General features: G+C 33.0%; 3 protein-coding genes across 13 annotated transcripts in view; 1 reads left to right on the forward strand and 2 right to left on the reverse strand.

Annotated features, from left to right (window-relative positions):
- Positions 1–12,577, reverse strand: part of LOC125062761 (kalirin) — an 86,198-nt gene extending 73,621 nt beyond the window's left edge. For 4 of the 6 annotated variants that reach the window (XM_047668884.1, XM_047668882.1, XM_047668883.1 and 1 more), the window contains exons 1-14: positions 12,295–12,573; positions 11,112–11,324; positions 10,772–10,964; positions 10,438–10,551; positions 9,993–10,173; positions 7,869–8,092; positions 7,458–7,561; positions 6,161–6,312; positions 5,522–5,742; positions 5,196–5,276; positions 3,162–3,362; positions 2,272–2,394; positions 1,680–1,871; positions 602–771 (exon numbers count right to left, since the gene is read on the reverse strand). In XM_047668884.1, the coding sequence (XP_047524840.1) occupies positions 602–771; positions 1,680–1,871; positions 2,272–2,394; positions 3,162–3,362; positions 5,196–5,276; positions 5,522–5,742; positions 6,161–6,312; positions 7,458–7,561; positions 7,869–8,092; positions 9,993–10,173; positions 10,438–10,551; positions 10,772–10,964; positions 11,112–11,293 (2,138 nt within the window). In that variant the 5' untranslated portion in view covers positions 11,294–11,324; positions 12,295–12,573. Of the gene's footprint in view, positions 1–601; positions 772–1,679; positions 1,872–2,271; positions 2,395–3,161; positions 3,363–5,195; positions 5,277–5,521; positions 5,743–6,160; positions 6,313–7,457; positions 7,562–7,868; positions 8,093–9,992; positions 10,174–10,437; positions 10,552–10,771; positions 10,965–11,111; positions 11,325–12,294 lie in introns of all 6 variants that reach the window. The other 2 variants (XM_047668885.1, XM_047668886.1) reach the window with 2 other exon arrangements.
- A 485-nt stretch (positions 12,578–13,062) lies between these two features.
- Positions 13,063–18,005, reverse strand: LOC125062460 (glycine cleavage system H protein-like). The gene is made up of 5 exons (XM_047668412.1): positions 17,875–18,005; positions 15,205–15,302; positions 14,529–14,608; positions 14,012–14,140; positions 13,063–13,616 (listed from the first exon to the last, which is right to left on the reverse strand). Exons 2-5 carry the CDS (start codon positions 15,290–15,292, stop codon positions 13,455–13,457), a joined length of 459 nt encoding a protein of 152 aa, XP_047524368.1. The 5' UTR covers positions 15,293–15,302; positions 17,875–18,005; the 3' UTR covers positions 13,063–13,454.
- A 1,521-nt stretch (positions 18,006–19,526) lies between these two features.
- The window catches only part of LOC125062457 (E3 ubiquitin-protein ligase MYCBP2), a 93,547-nt gene continuing 92,340 nt past the window's right edge, over positions 19,527–20,733 (forward strand). For all 6 annotated transcript variants that reach the window (XM_047668403.1, XM_047668405.1, XM_047668406.1 and 3 more), the window contains exons 1-3: positions 19,527–19,640; positions 20,251–20,355; positions 20,434–20,683. In XM_047668403.1, the coding sequence (XP_047524359.1) occupies positions 20,264–20,355; positions 20,434–20,683 (342 nt within the window). In that variant the 5' untranslated portion in view covers positions 19,527–19,640; positions 20,251–20,263. The remainder of the gene's footprint in view (positions 19,641–20,250; positions 20,356–20,433; positions 20,684–20,733) is intronic.

Consider the following 20,733-nt stretch of genomic DNA (forward strand, 5'->3'; position numbering starts at 1 on the left):
CCATTTGGAACCGTCCGAAAAGTATGGCATGGTGATTTTCGTAAATGGCTGCACGTCGATGATAAACTGTGCAAAAATTATCCTTGTACAAATGGTTGAATTTTTTTTTTAATTAACGAAAAGCCCTCGCCTCGGTAACCCGGGCTGTAAGTCACACCGGAGAAGTATGGCATGACACTGCCGCCTCTTATTCTTTTATGGACTATCGGAATATACTAGAATTGTTGTGGAACTAATCGTTTGAGTTTCGTAATTAATCCGACTAACGACCACGCGATTGGGCCGCCGCTACCAGCGCTCTCACCATAATTTTTTCTTGTTTTCATTGCATAATAAGACCCCTGAAGAACCGTCATACTGGTACACATGACCCACTATTTTGTGTCACTATCTCCCGGCCTATTAGTACGTATGTGCTGTATAAATTTTTTAGTAGGTATTTAGTTATCGGTCGACTATATATAGGTATAGTTGTTTTGATTTATACTTCTATGTTTAAAAACTTATTAGTTTACATAGTAAGTTTCGCACTTACTTCAAGTCCGTATAACGTTATATGCATTATTTATAATTTATATACAGTGCCTAGTAAAGTTCTTACCTCAAATCCTGTAGCAAGGCTTCGCCCTGCGCTATAGTAGCTGCGCAGGCGTCGAGACTTGCTCCGCGATGTTGTGCGCATTGCTCTAACGCGCGTCGTGCTGCTTCGGGACTATCATCTGCGGGGCATACACCACCACCGCTACGTAGGGTTTCCAACCATTGTAATAGCTGCAAATAAAATAATCGTTAATATAATCTGGACATCCATATAATTTGTATTATTCTTCGCAGTCTTCCTTATGTTACAGGCACATTGACATCTTAAAGGTACGATTGCACCAGTGTGATGACCTGTGCGGCACAGTGTTGCACAGCGTACGGCACAAATGTATGTTTTGGTCGACTCACTCAAGCAAACAATAACAAATTGTGTGAATATTTAAGCAAAGTTCGCGCACAGCTGTGCATATGTGTGCGCGCACACGTTTACAAGAAGTGGACTTGTGTCGACGCGCACACGCTCGTTGTCCGCGAACTCAGTCTTGCTTCCGCTACCAAAGCGAACATTAAATTGTGTGCGCACTATGCCAAGTAATTTTTTGAATGATCAAGAATATATTACAAAGCACAACGTTTTCCAGTTTCCTGTCTGTCCCTATTAGCTACTGTTGGCCAAAAATCTTCTCAGTTAGCAAGTTCGTAAACAAGTGTGCAAAATTGTGCGGGCACAAAAGTTACACACAGCATTGTCGGTGGAGACTGAAGCCAAACTTGTTTTGCACAAATGTTTGTAAACGAATGTGCCGCACGCTATTTTTAGAGAATCGTACTTTTAGGATAACAATTTCGGCCTATAATAGTTATCCTATTTTATTAGTACTAAAATAGGATTATTGTTATAGGCCGAATGGAATGGAAAATTACGCGGTCCAAACAATTCCACTAAAATATTGACAAAAAATTATGAACATTTCTACATGAGCATTAATCATTATAGATTGTATATTTAATGCCTATTTTATACTGACCCATCAGTTTTAAATAACTGTCCTATGTTCTTTTCTTCTTTAACAATTGTCCATTCCTTATAATTTTAAATTGATGCAAAAAATATATAATAAATACAAGATAATTACCTCCTTCTCATGCGTATAGAGCAAGACAGCAAGATCTAGCCGTCTTCGTCTTCGATCGACTCTAGCCGCGAACGCAGCAACGTGAGCTTCCAACTCACGCGCAACGCCAAGAACCTCTTCGGGATCGCATTCCCCAGAACGCGCTAATTCTTCAGCTGCTGATAGAAGTTTCTCAGCATTCGTGTACGTGTTCTATGGATAAAAAAGCGTATAAAAAGACGGAGAAGATCAAGGGCAAGGAACAAACATACTCTTGTATGTTTTTTTTTTATTTAGTAAATGAATTTATGGCTGATTGAATGGCTTCAACGCAGCAATTTAAAGAAACTAGCTTTCATTCACAGCCCAGAATATAATACTGTATAATGAAGATATTATACGGTTTTATAACCATACATATTTCACTCAAAATTTATTATACTTCCGAGTAGTCTCAGTTTCGTATTTATTTTATCAGTTTGATATGTAAAACTTATAAATGAAAATAAAGTAAGTATCACTCAAAATTTAATTCAATATTGCAAGTATAATGATAACGTAAAGAAATTGTAAGAAAATAAGCAGTTTCTTGTAAAACTTTAACATTACTTACTTGAGCAACATTTTCAAAGTGTTCGTGTGACTTCTGATATACTCTGGCCTTATGGAGATTTCGTCCTATTCCAGTATTCTTCTGCAGAAATACTTCGCCATGATTCGTCAACCAGTCGAGTACCTTAAAATAACAATCATTTTAAAAACAAGGAAATAATGTTAAAATAAAAAATAATCACTTGGTTAAAATCTTGAAATAAAATAATGCTATTATAAAAATTATGAAAATGATTACGAAGGTAAACTCAACGGTTTCTGCGGATTGGGAGACAATAACCAATCCAAAAAATAGTTAGGAATTATCCAGTATATTTAAGCTTATTCATTCACAACTTTGGAGAATGAGAATATACATATATATAGTGGTGATATTCATGAAATGTTTTTGTTTTTTTTCACACACACAGGTGTACTATAAATATATGGACGCTATACTAGTGGCGCTACAACCTTTAATATCTGGGCCTCAGATTTATGTATCTGTTACGTGACCAATTGTTTTTTTTTAATAGGCAAATAGGTTCTGTGCCTGACACAGCCGTCGACCAGTCGCCAGTCGCCTTTTGTGTTAAAGCCGGTTTCATCACGATGTTCTCTTCACCGTATGAACGAGTGTGAATCTCGCTCATAGAACATCCATTAGTGCGCATATGATCGAAACTACGACCTCAGCGATTAAAGTAGCACGCTAAGCCTCTAGGACAACTCTGCTCTACTATGTATATTATACATATGCATTTAATATGATGTACAGAGATTAAAATAAATTTAGTTTAGTCAAAATGGATTGGTTGGAATCTCCCATCACGAGCAAATTTTGCTTAAAGGTCTTCAAAATTATTTGTTATATATTGAGTGAAACCGCATAGCGTAGAAATAAAAACTCACCTGTCTGCAATCCTCCTTATATAGCAATAAAGCGAGTCGTTGATGTAATTTAAGCCTTGCTTGATGATATCTCGCCTCTAAAGCTCGATGGTGTCCAAGTATTTGATGTATCACAGCTAGTACGTGATTGGCACCCGAACTATAATCTGCGGCTGGATCACCACCACTACTACCGGCCGAACTAACTGTGCCGTCTTTTTGCTGTTAAAATAATACACTTGTTCAGTAATACGCCCGTTGCTGTCCTAATTGAAGTGAAACTTCTTTATCGGGGTTGGAAAAAAATTTTGTGTAACATTTTTTCGTTACGCGTCACATTTTTCCGTTACGCGCCATCTTTTGAAGTGAAACTTCTTTATCGACGTATGGGAGAAATTTTGTAGCAGGTTACGCGCCATGTTGCTTTTTGAAGTCAAACTTCTTTATCGGCGTTGGAAAAAAATTTACACACATTTGTCACATTTTTCGGTTACGCGCCATCTTTTTCTTGTCCCTACCACGGTTGATCCGAAGAGATTCGAAGCCATTAGTAACAAAAATATATAATAACGATAACAATGATAGTAATACTAATAATTCTATTACAATTAATGAAATTCTGTAATAATCTTAGTACTACATAGTAGTACCTTTTAGTAGTAGCCTTTTGCTAAACTTTATCTAATTTAACTTTATTTAACCAATTTCTGTAAAGTTGCATATAGTAGATCATTTTTCGAAAAATAAGGTCATAAAGAAGTTTCACTTCTTACGTGTGTACACCTAGTACACGCACACATTTTTATTTAAGTATTCGTTGTTCAGGTTTTGTAATGCAAATTGAAATACATAGATAAGAACCTCGTTGAGTACGGAATAGAATGTAAATGGAAGCCACATTTACATTGCCACGTGAAACAACCATACTTCAAGTATCCCGGGGCATGGGAAACATTTCTGTGGTACGTAATTATTAGGGCAAAAGACAATCTGATTTTGGGGATCTAGGGGATCAGTTTGTCTACTAAATCGAAACAATCATTGCAGTGGAAATCAATTCTAAAACAGCCTATAGAACAGAACTACATTTTTTAAATGTAATTTCATAGAAATTCGACCAAAGGCGATATACCTTCTATATTCCATAATCTATGGTATTATAAACGCGTACGAAATTGCTAAACAGATTAAGATGAGTTAAGTTATCGAAGTTTAAACTGAAGTGACCATTAGACTACCTCCCTAATTCATAAAACATATAACACAAACATACTTCGACATAAGTACACTTTAGTTTATATCAAATAGCGTTTACGTTGCAATAGAAAAAGAGACACAATTACTTCAGTTAAAATGATGCAATTAGTGTGCGTTTTTATGATAATACAATATATGTTGTATAACATACACCACACACTTTCTGAGCAGTTTTTTCCGCGCACTAGGTAGAACCAGCTACCAACTGAAGTGTGAGCGTAAGAACGATTGATAAAAGCAACTTTTTTAATTTGCCGGACAGCAACTTGAAATGCATCACTGTTCCCGTCTACTTTTATCTATAAATAAAATACCATACATTTTTTGACAAACTGCTCTATTTAGTGACTGTTTAAGAATTCTGCGTAAAAAACCCATCAGCGAAACCAAGGAAAATATTTATAAATAATATGGGGACTCTACAACATCAATTTCCCCTACTTTGAGGGAAATCCTATTATTTGGAAGGAATAAATACATTAGAAGAATGGAGGGTTAAATTTATCGAGATAAAACGAGTTTTGAAAAATAAAATCGACATTTTCCGAAATATTTATTCTTTATACAAACAGTCACTGCCTTATCAAACCACTCTGGTTTTTCTAAACCAATTCGAATCAGGGTTCTCCAACCCTAAGTTGATCGAAAGGAGCTTAACGATTATTTAAAGGCCGGCTCACAAGTAGCCTTCTGGCAGTGAGAGTGCTCATGGGCGGCTGTATCATTTAACATCAGGTGAGCTTGCTGCCCATTAGTCTCCTCTTCATAAAAAAAATATGTCACCCGAATAATACATACCAAATCGGCTGGGTCTGTCTGATGACAAACTTGAACTAAATGGTCAAGTTGGTACAGCAGCTTCTTACTCGTTGAGTGAACCTGCAATTAAACACATTCATCAAACATAATCAGATAACACTGACAAACTTTGAAAACAACAGCTTGTAGCTATGAATACTATATTTCACAGAAAATGCGAAAATGTAAGACATACACAGCCGGCATACGAGCACATGATCAAGGTTGAGGGGCTTTAGACATAAATCACATATGCAAAAGACTTTTTGTTTTGATTATTTATCTATTGTGTTATATCTAAAAAAATATGTATTTTTATAATTTACCTCGGTATACGCCTGACACATATGTTCATACAATTGTCTGTGCCTCTGTGCATGTTGTTCCAACGCTCTTGGATCGTTACAAGGAGCGGAGCCCTGTCCAGTAGCCAATTGTAACGCCACTGCACACTGGGCGCCCCAGCCACCAACAGCGGAGGCATAGGCCTCAGCCTTATGGTGGAATACCACGGATAAGGAAAGTACTGCCGAACGCTCTTCAAGACCTATTCAAAACCACATAAGCAATTTATTTTCATAATTCTTTGTGGAAAATCATGTATATATACAAGGGAACGTTCAAGTATTACGTCACGCAATTTTTTCAGATTATTGACCCCCCTCCCCAATGTAACGCGCCGTAACGTTTTCTGAACCCAATAGTAAAACGTTTCGTGACCACCCAGTGACTCTTTATACCTAAAAGCTACCATTATGTGTTTTAAAGTACTGAAAAGTCGAAAATAATATTAACAATAACGCGTAATTCAATCCCCGCCCCGCATCGTAACGTTTTACAAAAGGAAATTCCCAAAATTCGTTACGTAATACTTGAACGCTCCCCAATCGTAAGTTAATATTTTTTATAATAAAACATTTAAGATGAAAACGTCTAAAATAGGAACAATAAAATAAATAACATACCGGCTGACAGTTGTTTATATGCTCGCTCCAGACGATGCGCAAGAGATGTTATCTGTGCTTCGGCATAGTGTCGCTTATCAGCTAGTCTTCGAGCTGCGGCCGTTACTCTGGCAACACTAGGCCTGCCGCCCCCAGTACATGCTGCAGCAAACCTGTTACAAGAAAATATATTACAATTATATTTGAACATTATTAATCGCAGCCAAGAGTCCCTTATTAATAAAAATTCCATCAGAATGCATTTTTAAAAATTCACGTAGCTCAATTGCGATACAAAATCTTTGCTAGACTAATACGTGTTGATCGTTAATTCAAATAATTAAAAAAATCGTCCAGAAGAAAAATGAATTCAATTGTACTTGAAACCTCATACCGTGAGTTTGTCGTTCCGAGTTCTGAACGTTCTACTAATTATTCACTCGTAAATTGTCACCGTGACCAATTTTGTGACCTTGGAAAAAGTTCAATTACTCAGAATACTGAAAGCAAAAAGACAACTGTCTTTTCTATAGTTATTAACAAATAAATTCGAAAATGTACCTGCACTTAAATGATTAGAATAAATTAACCGTGATATTAAAAAATATTAAATATTTACATGTTCCTGAGTAGGAACTTGTAGTTTTCATTTATAAATAATTACAGGAAATATATAATGAACATGTTGGCTGTTAATTGCAGACAAGTTAATGATTTCACAACAAACCATCCACTTCCAAGATGTGTTTTATTAAAACTTGCATTTGCTGCGAGAGAAAATTTTACATTTTTCTATGTGCTAAGGGACCTGTGTCGATCTTTTTAGTTATTGTACCACGATCCCAAGTTTACCACCACAGCGCTACCGGTTTTAAAAATATTGTATCGAAATTGAGTATTAAAGTGGAATCTATAACTGCTTAAATAGACACATACAGTGTAACTAAGGAGGTGCTGTTTATTTAACAGAATTTATGTGAACATAATCTGGCATAATTGTACACATAAATTGTGTTGCATTTTTCAATAGACGACACACATACTAATTTAAATGCTTGTCAATTATCCAATCTTCTGTTTAAAGCAAGAACGATTTCGCTCCTTACTTAGATTGGCTTTAAGATAAACATCCTTGACGTATACGTACATCTGTACATAGTGATGACAGTTTAATCAATCATTCAATCAAGAATTCTACTCGTTCGTTATAAGTACTCCACGGGTTATGATTCGTTGGAATTGCGATGTTATGTCTTGGAACCTTATTCAACCAAACAAATGAACTTATAAAAAAAAATCCCAGATAAATAATATTTACCTGGCATGCTCTTCTTGTAATCGTTTAGCTGCAGTACAAGAGCGTCCAATTTCGACGTATGTAGAGAGAAAGGCCGTGCGGTGGTTAACAATCCATTCCAGCATCTAAATATAATATTACTATATTTGCAGAATCACATACGTGTTCGCGATTGGTTGAAGATTACTTTCCCTTAAGCGTAACAAGGCCGAGATATAAATATATTATTATAAGGTCTTCTTTGTTTACGATTATACTAATTATATACAAATTTATCTTCAAGTTCATCAGTAAAATCAACCTTAATCTTTAAAATAATATTATACTGTCTTACGTTAGGGCTAAAAAGTGAATTTTACGTGGATTTATAGAGTAGGTACCAGACCTACTGTATAACTTTTTACCACGATAGCAAGTTAAGCATAACAATACCTTTTCACAGTCTTGTTCAAACAGTCTCAATTGAAAGCATTGGTCTAGTTGCATCTTCTTGTGTTGCCAGAGTTTATGCGCATGCGCGTGAGCGGAGCGTACAGCGGATAGCTGGGATCGTACTGCGCTCGGTGAACCACAGTGAAACGCTGATTCACCTCCACTGCCGCTGGCTTCTGAACATACTGCTTCAGCTGCCTCCAGGCGTTGAAGGACGCGCTCACCTAAATCGTAATTTTTTTTTATGGCTTGATCGAATACTTAGGAATCATGTTATATACACATAAACATCATATTAATAGCTTTGATCAATTTCATGAATTGAAAACGTCCCAACGGTAAATCGTGCGTCCCAATTGAAAATACGACATAGTCAGAATCATTCCAGACTTTTATCATGAGCTGCAATAAGGATAGTGAGTCATCTTCCCGCCAAATTACAAATACTAACGCGCGCTGATACAGCAATATTTTATCGTACCTTAGAAAAGTCAAGTTTCATTTTCATTAAAAAAAAATCACCTTAATATTTGACTTATTGCGAATACAAAATTCCTACATAGCAAAAAAACAATGAAGAGGCAACAACCGTCCGGTTACTTGATTTTTCTGAATACGACGATTTTTCATTCAAAATGCAATGAGCGTTTTTAAAGCAACTACGTTAAATTTAAAACAGTCGGAGATTCGTTAGTGCGATATTCTTGCCATCACTTAAAGTATGAGCCTTATAACACTATTAACAGAAGCATGCCACTTTGCAGCTAATCCAGGTTCTTTGGAAGCGGTACATCAGTTTCAAAAAAAGCCAGAATAAACCGTCTTCATCACGCCTCTAACAACTCTAGCTTACCAAAAACATCCAATGGCACACATTTATTTTAGTTTAAAGTTGAATACAAATCGTAATGATTATTTCTGCTTCAATCGAATTGGGCCAACATTCGGGAATTACTTGGATGCGAAATTTAATTTCGTATCAATAATAGTATCGGAGATATAAATGTTAAAAATTAAATACAAAACCATTCCGCGGCATCTAAAATGCAGCCAAGCTAAAAATATATGATAAATATCGAGAACTATATATAAGTAGAAATCAATATCGTGCATCCCGGTGAAACGATACGAGAAGCTAAAATAACTATAAATTTATTTTATCGACTTATAACATATACGCGATTTAAAATGATTTAGTTTCACTTCAATAAACTCATAAAAAACGTATTAAATGCCACAGATTATAAAAAGAAATTAATTAATCGTACCACGGTCATCGTTGGATCGTAGGCAATCAAAGCACATGTTACACCGACATTGTTTAACGTGTTATGAAACAATTGTGTGCAATAATCCACTGAAACTTGATAGGCAACAACTAGTGTGGCCACGCGGAAAAAATGTCTATGCTGCTTACTTAAACTACTTTGAATACGAAATAATGGTAATTCATGATTTACTATTAAAAATTTCGCTACGCTACTAATTAACTATGGGTTCCAAATTCAATGCACCAGTCGTAATAAATACATGTCGTAGTTTTCAAAGGAAAATAAAGTTAATAGCGCTTTTGTACAAGCTTATTGGACTCGAACTTATACGACCAGTATTAGCAATATAATATTAAAAATTCTACTCACACTTTCAAAATCTCTATTACTTTATATAATAAACTAAATATTGGTTATTAAATGTGTTGTCTGTTTAACAAGATATTAGAAAGCATAAATAGACTTTACTGTTTTAAAAACATTCATATCTTATTTACTTCAATTAATTTGTTTCATTTAAATTTATTTATGATTGCAGAAGTCTTTGTTTACGGAATGTTTAAAGTATAAAGGTCAACGTTAAGAGATTATATATTAAGAACACTGTTTAATAGTGTCTTAATAAATGCTATTTATTCTTATTAATAGTCTGTTGTATGTTCAACTACTTTGAGGAGCCTATTAAATCCTCGGAAAAGATTAAAAAATATATATATAAATTCCGCCTCCGTGGTTTGCGCTTAACGTCTACAAAAATTGCTGGACATCTGGGGAATTGATAATTAAATTTGTACAACTGTATGAATTCGATTTTAATTTTTTTTGCATAAAAAAGCAATGTTTATTTATATACCTTGAGCCTCAAGTTCATCAACGGGTACTTTGGCGAGACGTTTACTTATGTCAGCATGAGCGTCGATAGCGCGCCTCGCACCAGTAACATCATCTGCAAAGTCAGCACGTGCCACATCCTCTTGTAAATCATCTAGCCGATCAAGTAATTCACCAGCTTGCCACATTAGATCTTCCAATGCCTGTATTTATAAAAAAAATATGATTCAAACAATATAAGTTTGCAACATGCAATGAACGAAACCTAACATTTCCTTCCATTCTCCAAACCTTTCAAAACTTTGCAACTTTTTATATAGGTTACATTTTAAGAGTTTTATGTTACTAACTTTACATAACATAAGCTCTGCCAACCGGAACTTACTATCTAATAAGGCCTGAAATAATTTTATAACACATCCATAAACGTAAATCATTAGCCAGTACATAAATTAGAAACTACTTACCAATCTAAGATCTATCCATTGTGCATGGTCATATTGTAGTGTACCATCTAAATCTGGTGTTAATTGAGAACTATCTATCACTTTAGGCAGTGCTTCTAGACTAATCATTGTTGTCTGGAAATAAGTTATAGAATATAATACACATATACATAATATAAAAGTATAATGATTGCTTTATTTTAATCAACTAACAAAATAGTCCTATTTAGCAATGTACCACTAATAGTATCTTTTTATTATTTCATGCAGAGCTGACCACACTATAGACATCACTCAATAACTTGAATTCTGAACTAACAAAGTACAGGAATTCAAGTCTGTGCTTAATAATTACCTCAAACTTGTACTTATGAGATCCTATTGTTGTGCGTTGTTTCTGCCAAAAATTGTCAGGTTTCACTACAAGTGCCTGATGGACGGATGAAGAAAAGTGTTCTTGTAAAATTTTTAATATTGGCTTTATTGCAGCCCATGCAGAACCTCTCATATCAATCAAAATAGTAAAGCCATGAGTTCTCACAGATCCACTGAAATCAAATATAGAGCAAACAGTGTAATTACATGAAAACAGTATATATTGTACAATGTTCACATTAGCTAGTTTATATTAAAATTTAAAAAAGCATATAAGTTTCCCTAAAGATCAATAAATTATCTTGCTTTAAAATTCATACTTTGGAATGCTGATTAAATAATGCATAAGGCGCCTATAATCATCTGGAGCAACACGATCTCTTCTTGAGTTTGCAGGGAACCAAACAATGGGACCTCCACGTCGATCTCTTCCTCCAGTTAGAGCTGCCACCCTCTCCTGTAGAAGGGGCAGCACATCCAAGGCACGTGCCCCAACCTCCATGGCTGGGTATATAGGCAACTAATGTAGAAGCCTGGTAAACAATATCTATATTATACATTAAGATATAAGATAAATCTGTTAAGATGTATTTATTACAGTTACATAATTTGTTAACTCAATAACAGTATGAGGCTTCATGGTAAGTTAATCACATTAAGTCTTCTTATATCTACTTTATTTTTAACTAGTATTTAAATTTCATTTTTTACATAACATTCTTTAATATACCTATATTTAAATTCCAACAACTAGTGAATATTCTGCTGCATACTACTATATCTCAAAATAGTAACTTAATAGTCATGTACTACAAATAAAATATGATCATTTTCATCATTCTGTTTATGTAAGAATTACAAAGGAATTTTTCAGGACTTTTATGTTGTATGTCAGTGCATATTGTTTAATCAGATCATATTCTTGGTTATTGAAATTGAAAATTGAAATTGAAATAAGTTATATTAAGATAAATTAATTTTATATTTTCAGTTTCGTGGTATTTATTATAGCTATGTAATAAAATAATGTTTATTTATATACTTTCATGCCCGTAAAAATATTTAAAACTTTGCGTTAATAATCTCGTAAGTTATTCTCACTAAAACGACAACAAATTGGAGTTACAAGAGTCATAATATCAGTGTTACTAACGTGTCTTTTAACAAAAATAATATTTACGTATGTAAAAAAGGGTTATGCATAAAATTCGGAAGAAAAGCTATCCGCGAAATCAACAGTAATTATTATTACACTCCCTTACAAGCGTTAAGACCAACGCCAAGACCCTTGTTGGGGTGCCGCCAGTTAACGACCTTATTGTGTTGAATGAAATATATCGCGAATAAGATGAATAATAAGAATTTAGACCATCGGGCTTTGAATCATAAGCTCAAGTAACGGTTAAAATTACTTTTATTTATCGCTGATGACGAATAATTTCCTGAATATATAGCTAGTATGTCACAACAAATAACCTTTAGTGAAAATCAATTTGTACTAACCGTGATTCCAAGATGTTATGAAACTGGTATAAAAGGTTCGGCACACATTATTGTCACTGTTATTATTTTCACTAAAAAATTATATAAAATATATTCATTTGTGCCCTTTGAATCTCACTAAAAACACACAAGCCAAAGAGAATTTAATCACTGACACAAGCCTAGACATAATGACACACAGAGAATACTGTGTTGCCAATAAAGCAAACATAAATTCCTAAGAATTTTACAATATGTAAGATTTCACTTTATACGCAAAATTAGTCAAGACATTTCTATTGCAATTAGAAATATAATTTTTGTTTTTTCAAAAATCGCTTCATTGTGTAAAACTGATACTAATCATATTATAATCCAAGAGCATTCATTTACAATTAAGATTAAAGCAAAACTTTAAAATAATCTTTTCTCAGATAAATAAAAATTAAACTAAAGTATAAAACATGTTAATTTCATGAAAAAGTTCGAGGTTAAATATATTTTTTAACTTTTATTATTTCACGTTTAATTATTTTATTATGTTCTGTGGATAGGGATACCATAAAATAAAATAATTAGTATTATTATAAAATAAAATTGTTAGTAATATTACAATAGTCAATAATGTTTAGGTTAATGTAAAGGCTTATTGAATAAACTTTTTTTCATATTAATATGATAATGTGTAACGTAATAATTAACAACAACATAATTTCTAAACCACAATACGAATTTTAAAAAATTTACTGTCATCAGGATCAGATAAAATTTAAAAATTATTAAACACAATATTTTTAAAATGTTTATTTTCAGCTACAAAATTGACTGGGGCACATGTAATATGTATTTAATTATTAATCCGTTGGCACTAGAAGTTTATATTTAATTTGCCTGACAATCCGTCAATACTTTGATCTGAGTAAATAATTCAATGAACCAATTATTGTTAATTACACACAGAAATAAAATTACGATTTGTATAGGGGTTCGAATTAATGTTGAGAAGCATACACGATGGTGTATGATTCTGATGCATACGTAGTAGCATTATATTGACATCTTTAACATGTTAGTACGTAAATTTCAATATAATGCTACTACAATATATTAACATTTGTACCGTGTTTACTATCTAGTGTACTTAAGTTTTAATATTATTTATAACATTATGACATGTTTGTTCAGTGAAGATCTTTGAGGTACGTGTCGTAAGAGGTTTGGTCCATTAACTGTTCCACTTCTTCGGGTTTGCTTAGCTTCAGTCTGAACAGCCAACCTTCTTCATAGCAAGATTTGTTGATTAGAGCTGGACTTGATTCAACAGCGCTATTCTTTTCAGTAACCTGTTAAAACATTTCCTTAGTTTTACAAAGATAAAGGCGGTAAAAATACATTTGATATTATACATTTCCATTTATTACAAACTGAACAATTTATTTAAATATATTTAACTTTGCGAAGTTGCCACGCAGTTTTTAAAAGGCGTTGTTTTATTGATGTCGTAAATATTGCGGACTTAGGATGGTGTACTGTTCCTCTCACATAGAGGGAGAATCCTTGACCAGTCTGTCCTGACTGGCCAACTCAATACCCCAGTGGTTCAAGATCAATTAGTTGTTTATATTCTTAGCGTTCGGAATTACTTTGCTATCGCATTTCATGGTATGATGTCATCGCAATAATTGATAGTCGAAGATTGAAGATAATGTCATTGAAGATCACTATGAGAAGTACTTACGATACCAGAAACAGGCGAATACACCTCCCCAGCTGCTTTAACACTCTCTAAGGCACCACACTCATCTCCACTAATTATGTTTTTTCCTACATCTGGAAGTTGCGCGAATACTACCTCGCCAAGTGATTCCTGTAAAGTAGTTCTGTATGTAAGCGCCATCTATTTAATATTTCACAAAGCTTGTATCTGTGTAATATTATTATACAAATATGGTTCTAAATTTTACTGAGGAGAGTTAACACTGATATTCAGATGGGATGAAAGCAAAAATATAATTATTTTTCTATTAAAAATTACATGTGTATGTTCTTGGCTTGTTACAGTTTTGTATTCGTGATATCAAATCTCAAAGACGTTGTTTAGTTTGGGTTTTTTGGTTAAGTGTCTCTAACATTTCTAACACGAACTTATTATTGTTAAAATATTTTGTAAGGCAAAAAAATTTAATCCTATTCTAGTCGTGCAATTTTAAGAGTAAATTAATTTTATTTAAAACAATAGCCTGCAATAGACTTGCCTGCGCAAATTTTGAGATTCCAATAGTACCGACACCAGCATCGACCTTCACCCACTCGTGCTTTTTAGTGTAAAAACGACCTAAAATGTAAAAAAAATATTGTTCAGAAAAATTCAAAACGCAATGAAACCATCGCCATTTTCGCTAATCGAATTAGAGCTTAATATTTCATATTATTACATTCGCAAATCGCAGTAATAATATTATAATAATTAATCAGCATTATATTGTTCACGTGTTCGAGAGTATAAATGATATAGAAACTGTATTTTCTCACACTTTGTAATTAGCGTGATGTTTTCATGAACTTAAGGATAAACTATTTTATCTGTCGCGGGGGGCATAAATAATAAATAGTTTAATGTAACATCATTATTGATGTGATCATTATAATTAAATAATATATATATATATATATATTCATTACTATTTTGTACCTTCCAAGCCAAAATACATTTACAACGTGAAGAATCATACATTTGTGCTTAAAGTTGGTTGCGTTAAGCCCAAACAGTGAGAGTAGACAATACTTAGGTAAGAAGTGTTTTCCCAACAACAGTATGCTTATTATGACGCCGAGTTAATAATACACCAATATTATTGAATATCCCCTTTCATTGATAGAGTTAATTCAGTATTGCTGAAGAATAAAATCCTAAACAAAAGCTTAGCTTACCGTTTCCATTGTGTACACGTCTGCAAGTCGATACTATGCCTTGTTGTGAAACGCGACACAGCCCTTTAACAACATTGCTTATAATCATCTTTCGGATCCTAAACAACAATAAAACATAATTAGAGTTAATTTGTTAATCAATAAGTACAACTTTAACTAGCCATAGTCTGACCGAATTCGAATTGTATAACCTTGAGCCCTTTTGTTTTATCGCAAACATATCGTTAAGACACAATATTATAACACAAATAAAGATAGGAATGAAGGCTAGGACAATTGCGTCAAATATAATGATGTAATTAGCATTTAATAACTGTTATTTTAGTTCATATTACTCTTAATATACATGAATTTTATAATATGGATTAAATGGATTGGAAAACAAATGGATTTTTCTATCTATTTGCACACTAGTACCTACTTGCTCGTACACTGTACACATAGTCTAAAGGCCGATTTACATTATCTTAGTGTTTAGGAGAGTGCTTTAGTACAACTTGTACGACAGGCAAGTTCTTTAGCGTAGCGTTTACTAAAGCAAGTAGCGTTTACATGTTTCAACTAAAGTACTATCCTAAAGCACTCTCCTAAACACTAAGATAATGTAAATCGGCCTTAAGCCTCAATGGTAACATTCAGTCAAGACTTAACGCAAAACCAATACGGAAATTTGAGGCCAAGTTCCATAGAAGGTTTTTAGGAACAAATGACTATTATTATACCTACTTTTAATCTAAACAATCTAATCATAGTAAATTGAGAACCATATATAATTTATTGATTTTTGTTTATTACTTTTATTCATAAATAAAATAAACCAATTCGATTAATTAAGTTTAAGTTTAATTGGTCCCATTGTGATTTGTCAGAATTAATAGCTCGTATCTTCAAGTATGCACGTGTTTTTATCATTTCACGTGATAAATGGGAGGTTCAAAAATTTGCCAGAATATTCGAATGATTTAACATAAATGTAATATTTGTGTAATAATATGTTTTGCCTATTTCTACTAAAATGTATATGGCTCATTTTCTTCTACTTTCTGTTCTCGATTATGCTGTCTTATACAGATTATTATTTGAACTGCAGCTTTATGAGTTGGAGAACAAAATATTTGGTTTTAGTATATCAAAGTTACGAAGAATGCTCAACTGGCGGCGCAATATACAATTACAACTTCTTTATAATGTTCTCTTTGATCCTAAATTCCTTACTTTTTATGTTTTTTTCTAGCGTTGGTTTTGGTTTGCGTTCCTCTGACAATCTAAAGCCTATATTACACCGGGGCAACACTGTGCGGCATTGCGGCATGGCACACGGCGGCATGCTGTAAACTTAAAAATGTCGCACATTGTGGCAAGAACCGTACGGCATGGCAACACCTAGCGTCGCAACTTGTATCCGAGCACAATGGATTGCATGACATTTTTCGTGCGTTAAAACAGTTTGTATTTGTTTTGGAAACTGAGAATAATCATCAATCGTTACACCAGTAACGAAAAAAAATTAGACTTAAATTTTTTTTTAAAAAATAAAAAATTCTCATTGTCCTCAATTGACTTTCTGGTAAAGTTTTTAAACAAGGTACTATTGTCTGGCTTAATTTTTGTTAGTAAACTAGCTCATGAGCCATTCTGAAGTAATCTTCTTTTCCACCAACGTTTCTTCTTCCGTTGTTTAGCTGCATGGCTTAGTAGTACAAAATAAGCTACAAGGTAGACCAGTAACACTCCATAAACAGCACAATGCTTTGTAAATTATCCAGGCACGATGTTGCCTCAGCGTAAAATATGCTGCCGTATGCCACATATGCCGCAAATACTTTCAATTTGTAGCATGCCACAAGCTTCCGCATGCCACAATGTGTAGCATGCGGCACTGTCGCACGTTATTGCCTCGGCGTAAACAAGCTTTAAGTCTTGAAACTCCTACTCATAAAACTGAATTTTATCACTCCTTCTTAACTGTGAAAAGCTGCTGTCTGATATCAAGAGGTAAAGAGTTCCTTTAAAGAGAGCTTTGGAACTCTTTACCTCTTGATATCAGACAAGCGGGGTAGCAGAGTATTTTTAAATTTATTTAAGAATCTCCTTTTTGAGAATTTCTCTTCTGCCTCGTTATCAGCTACATATACGTATATATAATAATTATGATTTATTAACCCTTAGATTAGCTTTTATATTTTAGTTTAGTTCCTGTTAGTATATTTGTAGTGTTACATGTAATTTAATGTCTTTTTTTGTTTATATTTATTCACAACTTGTACTTTACCCTCACCCGGTGTTCTTTTTTTACTTTTCCTTACTAGGGTTGCCTGGAAGAAATAGGTTTTTATCGATAAAGCCCCCCGTTGCCTAATAACTTATTTAAGCTTTTTCTTATATGTATGTATGTTTAGGTAACGAAGTATAAATAAATAAAATACCAATACAGCATGAAAAGCGCTTTTAGATAGACTGTAAAATATTTATTTTACCATGAATAATAATTGTGTAATATTATTCTTAATAAACTGTTTCATCGAAAATAATAGCCAATATTAAAACGCTCTAGGTAAAACTTCTGACATATCGTAAATAACAAACGATGGGGAAACATAGTAGGTACATAATTAAAAATACAATTTTAATTTTAACAGTAAATTATTACTTAATCTATATATCACTTACGTCTAAGTAGATGGCTTTTAAATACGTGTAGTCCGTGAGATTTACGCGCACAATGTGCTTCCACTGACCTTTGCTAGATATGCTCCGAAAAGATCAACTATTACATTAACATTATCTTAATTTAGTAAGAATAATAAGTATAACTACAATAACATATTCAAACAAAAAATCGAAGCCGATAACGAAATGTCGACGCTAAATTTTCAACTAACGAGAGACAAACGTACCTACGGGTAGCTAACTACATTGGTAATAGGATCTGAAGTAAAATACAAACTAAACTTCATCATCATCAAGGGGTCATTTGACGTCGTTTTATTAAGTTTCCTTTACTTGTGAGCAATAGTAGTAAGAACCAAATACAGCCAAGTATAATCTGTTCGGTTGCTGAGCGGTTCTTTCCACGTTAATTTGAAATCCGATGTCTAGACGCGCGCATGGTATTGATCATTATTTTGTCGCGGAGTAATTTTAGATTAATTATACCTTGATATTCGTTGAAATAATTAATGTTGTCATCGGTGACTTTGTTTAAATTTAAAAATAATAAACGCATGTGTTATAAATTAGATTTATAAGACAATAAATAGGTTTAATAGAATCAACGATAAACGATAGACATACGATGGTACATATTTCAAGAGCTTTTTAATAAAATATATTTGTTTTCTTAACACATAAATTTCGTATAACTTGACCTCTCATTCAAGTAGAAAACATTTTCATTTTGCAACGACTGTGACTGTTGCTTCGCTTTAATAAATGGACTATCCAATCCATGACAAAAAATGTTTCGATTTAAACAATTAGCATCTTCTACGAAACATACAAACAAATTATTCTGTTTAATTATATAACTATAATAAATAAATTATTTAAATACACATTTTACAATGACGTACGAAATTATATTACATAGAATTACTGCAGCAAATGAACTTAATAAATCTCGAAAATCTATTGAAAACTTGCAAAATTTTCGTACGCATGTAATTCACTTATTCTTAGAAATGAAAAAATAAACGCCTTTTGCTTTATATACAGCAATAATGAATACTGACTATTTCTCAATGAATAATTAAGGTAAGGCTAATATAATAAATTTAATGAAACCAATTGTAGCATTTTAATTAACAATTTTATTTTTTTAAACTATTAAATACATGCTATAGTTATTAATTGAAAATATCCAACATCAGACAGTGTGACCAATGTGGCTATTAAATTCTTCTATTCTAGGCGTTGTTTATGGGAAACATCACATTGTAGATTGTGGCGTATTAACTGAGGTAATAAGTAAGTTCAATCAATAATTAAGTATTATACATTTTAAAAAAACCAGTCTACAAAATGAACCTCAGGTTGCCCTCCCATTTTTGTTTAACATGCATGGAGAGTATTGGGTTGGATAAGTTATAATAGTTATTATCATTAGATTATTTTTATTTACAATTCTATTTTTGTTTCTTAAAATCTCACATCAAAACTAAAATGTATATATATATACATATATATGTGACATACTACGTTGTTCGGCAGTAGTATTTGTCTTTAAATCTGACAAAGTAAGGCAGATTTTGCAGCAATGCTTGGGAGATTTTCAAGTTGGTCACCCTGTTCGCTATTGTGTATTGATTTTCTAAAATTGTCCGCTCACGGCCCGCCGCTGCAGAGTGGGATCGCCGACTCAATAATTATCGTTAGAAGTTTATGTGGTACGTCCATGTAATAAAAATGAATATAACCGGATTTACTTAACTATTCAGGTAATTCATTATAAACATATATTGTAATAACTCGGTACTTCTAATATTCTGCGGCTTATGAATTGTATACTGTATTATAGTATATATATACACTAGTGACTGAAAATTTATTTAAAGGATTTTAGTGAGATTTTTCACTTAAACTTGTGCAGAAATTTCGTTATTCGAATCAAAATGGCAAAATGCATGCGCGATTTTTTTTTATATTATACTTACTGTATAACCATTTGCGATATCATAATTAATCTTTGTATGGCATTTTTGCGTTTAAGTTATTTGCGAATGCTGAGTTTCATCTGTTAAGTATATTTATAGCAAAAAAGTCCTGTTGCTACGGACTCTTAATACATGTTAATAGTATATTTAAAAAATTATAATGTTTCATCCGTTATTCTAATTTTAATACAAAATTAAAATATCTATGCCATTTTTGTATAATTTATTATATTATATTATGTAGTCACCAAAAATGTAAAAAAATCTGTTCCATCTCTGACAAATTCCTTAGAGTTCTAAATTAAAAAGTTGGTTAACCGTGTTTGCTTATTATTATATTATATTGCAAATTACATTTTTGTTAACACAAGACTTAAAGAGACATCACTTTCAGATCTTCGTCCATCATGGCTCAGAAGAATCAAATGGCAGAGATAAGATGCATGGAGCCAGAAAATTATCGGAAATACTTTCGATCCCTTTGTTGGAGTGGAAATAGGTACTATATAAAACAATTAAGGCAAATATAATTGACTGTTCCATTTAATGTATTTCATGTTTATTATTGGTTTTTCAGAAAATTGGACAGAAGAATTGGTAGGAGGGGTATAAGAAAAGAAAGGTCAAGAAGATCAAAAGGGCCAAATGCATTTGCCATATGTTTTGCTCCAGCTTTACTTGGCAATCCATCGCAGTTTGCTGTTTATGCTACTGTCCGAAAATCTATTCTGTCCCGATGGAGACATCTACAAGGATCAGTCGCTGATTTGTCTGATGAAAGTGATAATGACGATCAAAATCAACTTGCAAATGTAAAATTACCAAAAGTATGTTTCATTAATTATCATCATTGTTGCTATTTGCTATAGATGTTGTT

The sequence above is a fragment of the Pieris napi genome, chromosome Z, assembly GCF_905475465.1.
Source record: "Pieris napi chromosome Z, ilPieNapi1.2, whole genome shotgun sequence".
Lineage (NCBI taxonomy): Eukaryota > Metazoa > Arthropoda > Insecta > Lepidoptera > Pieridae > Pieris > Pieris napi.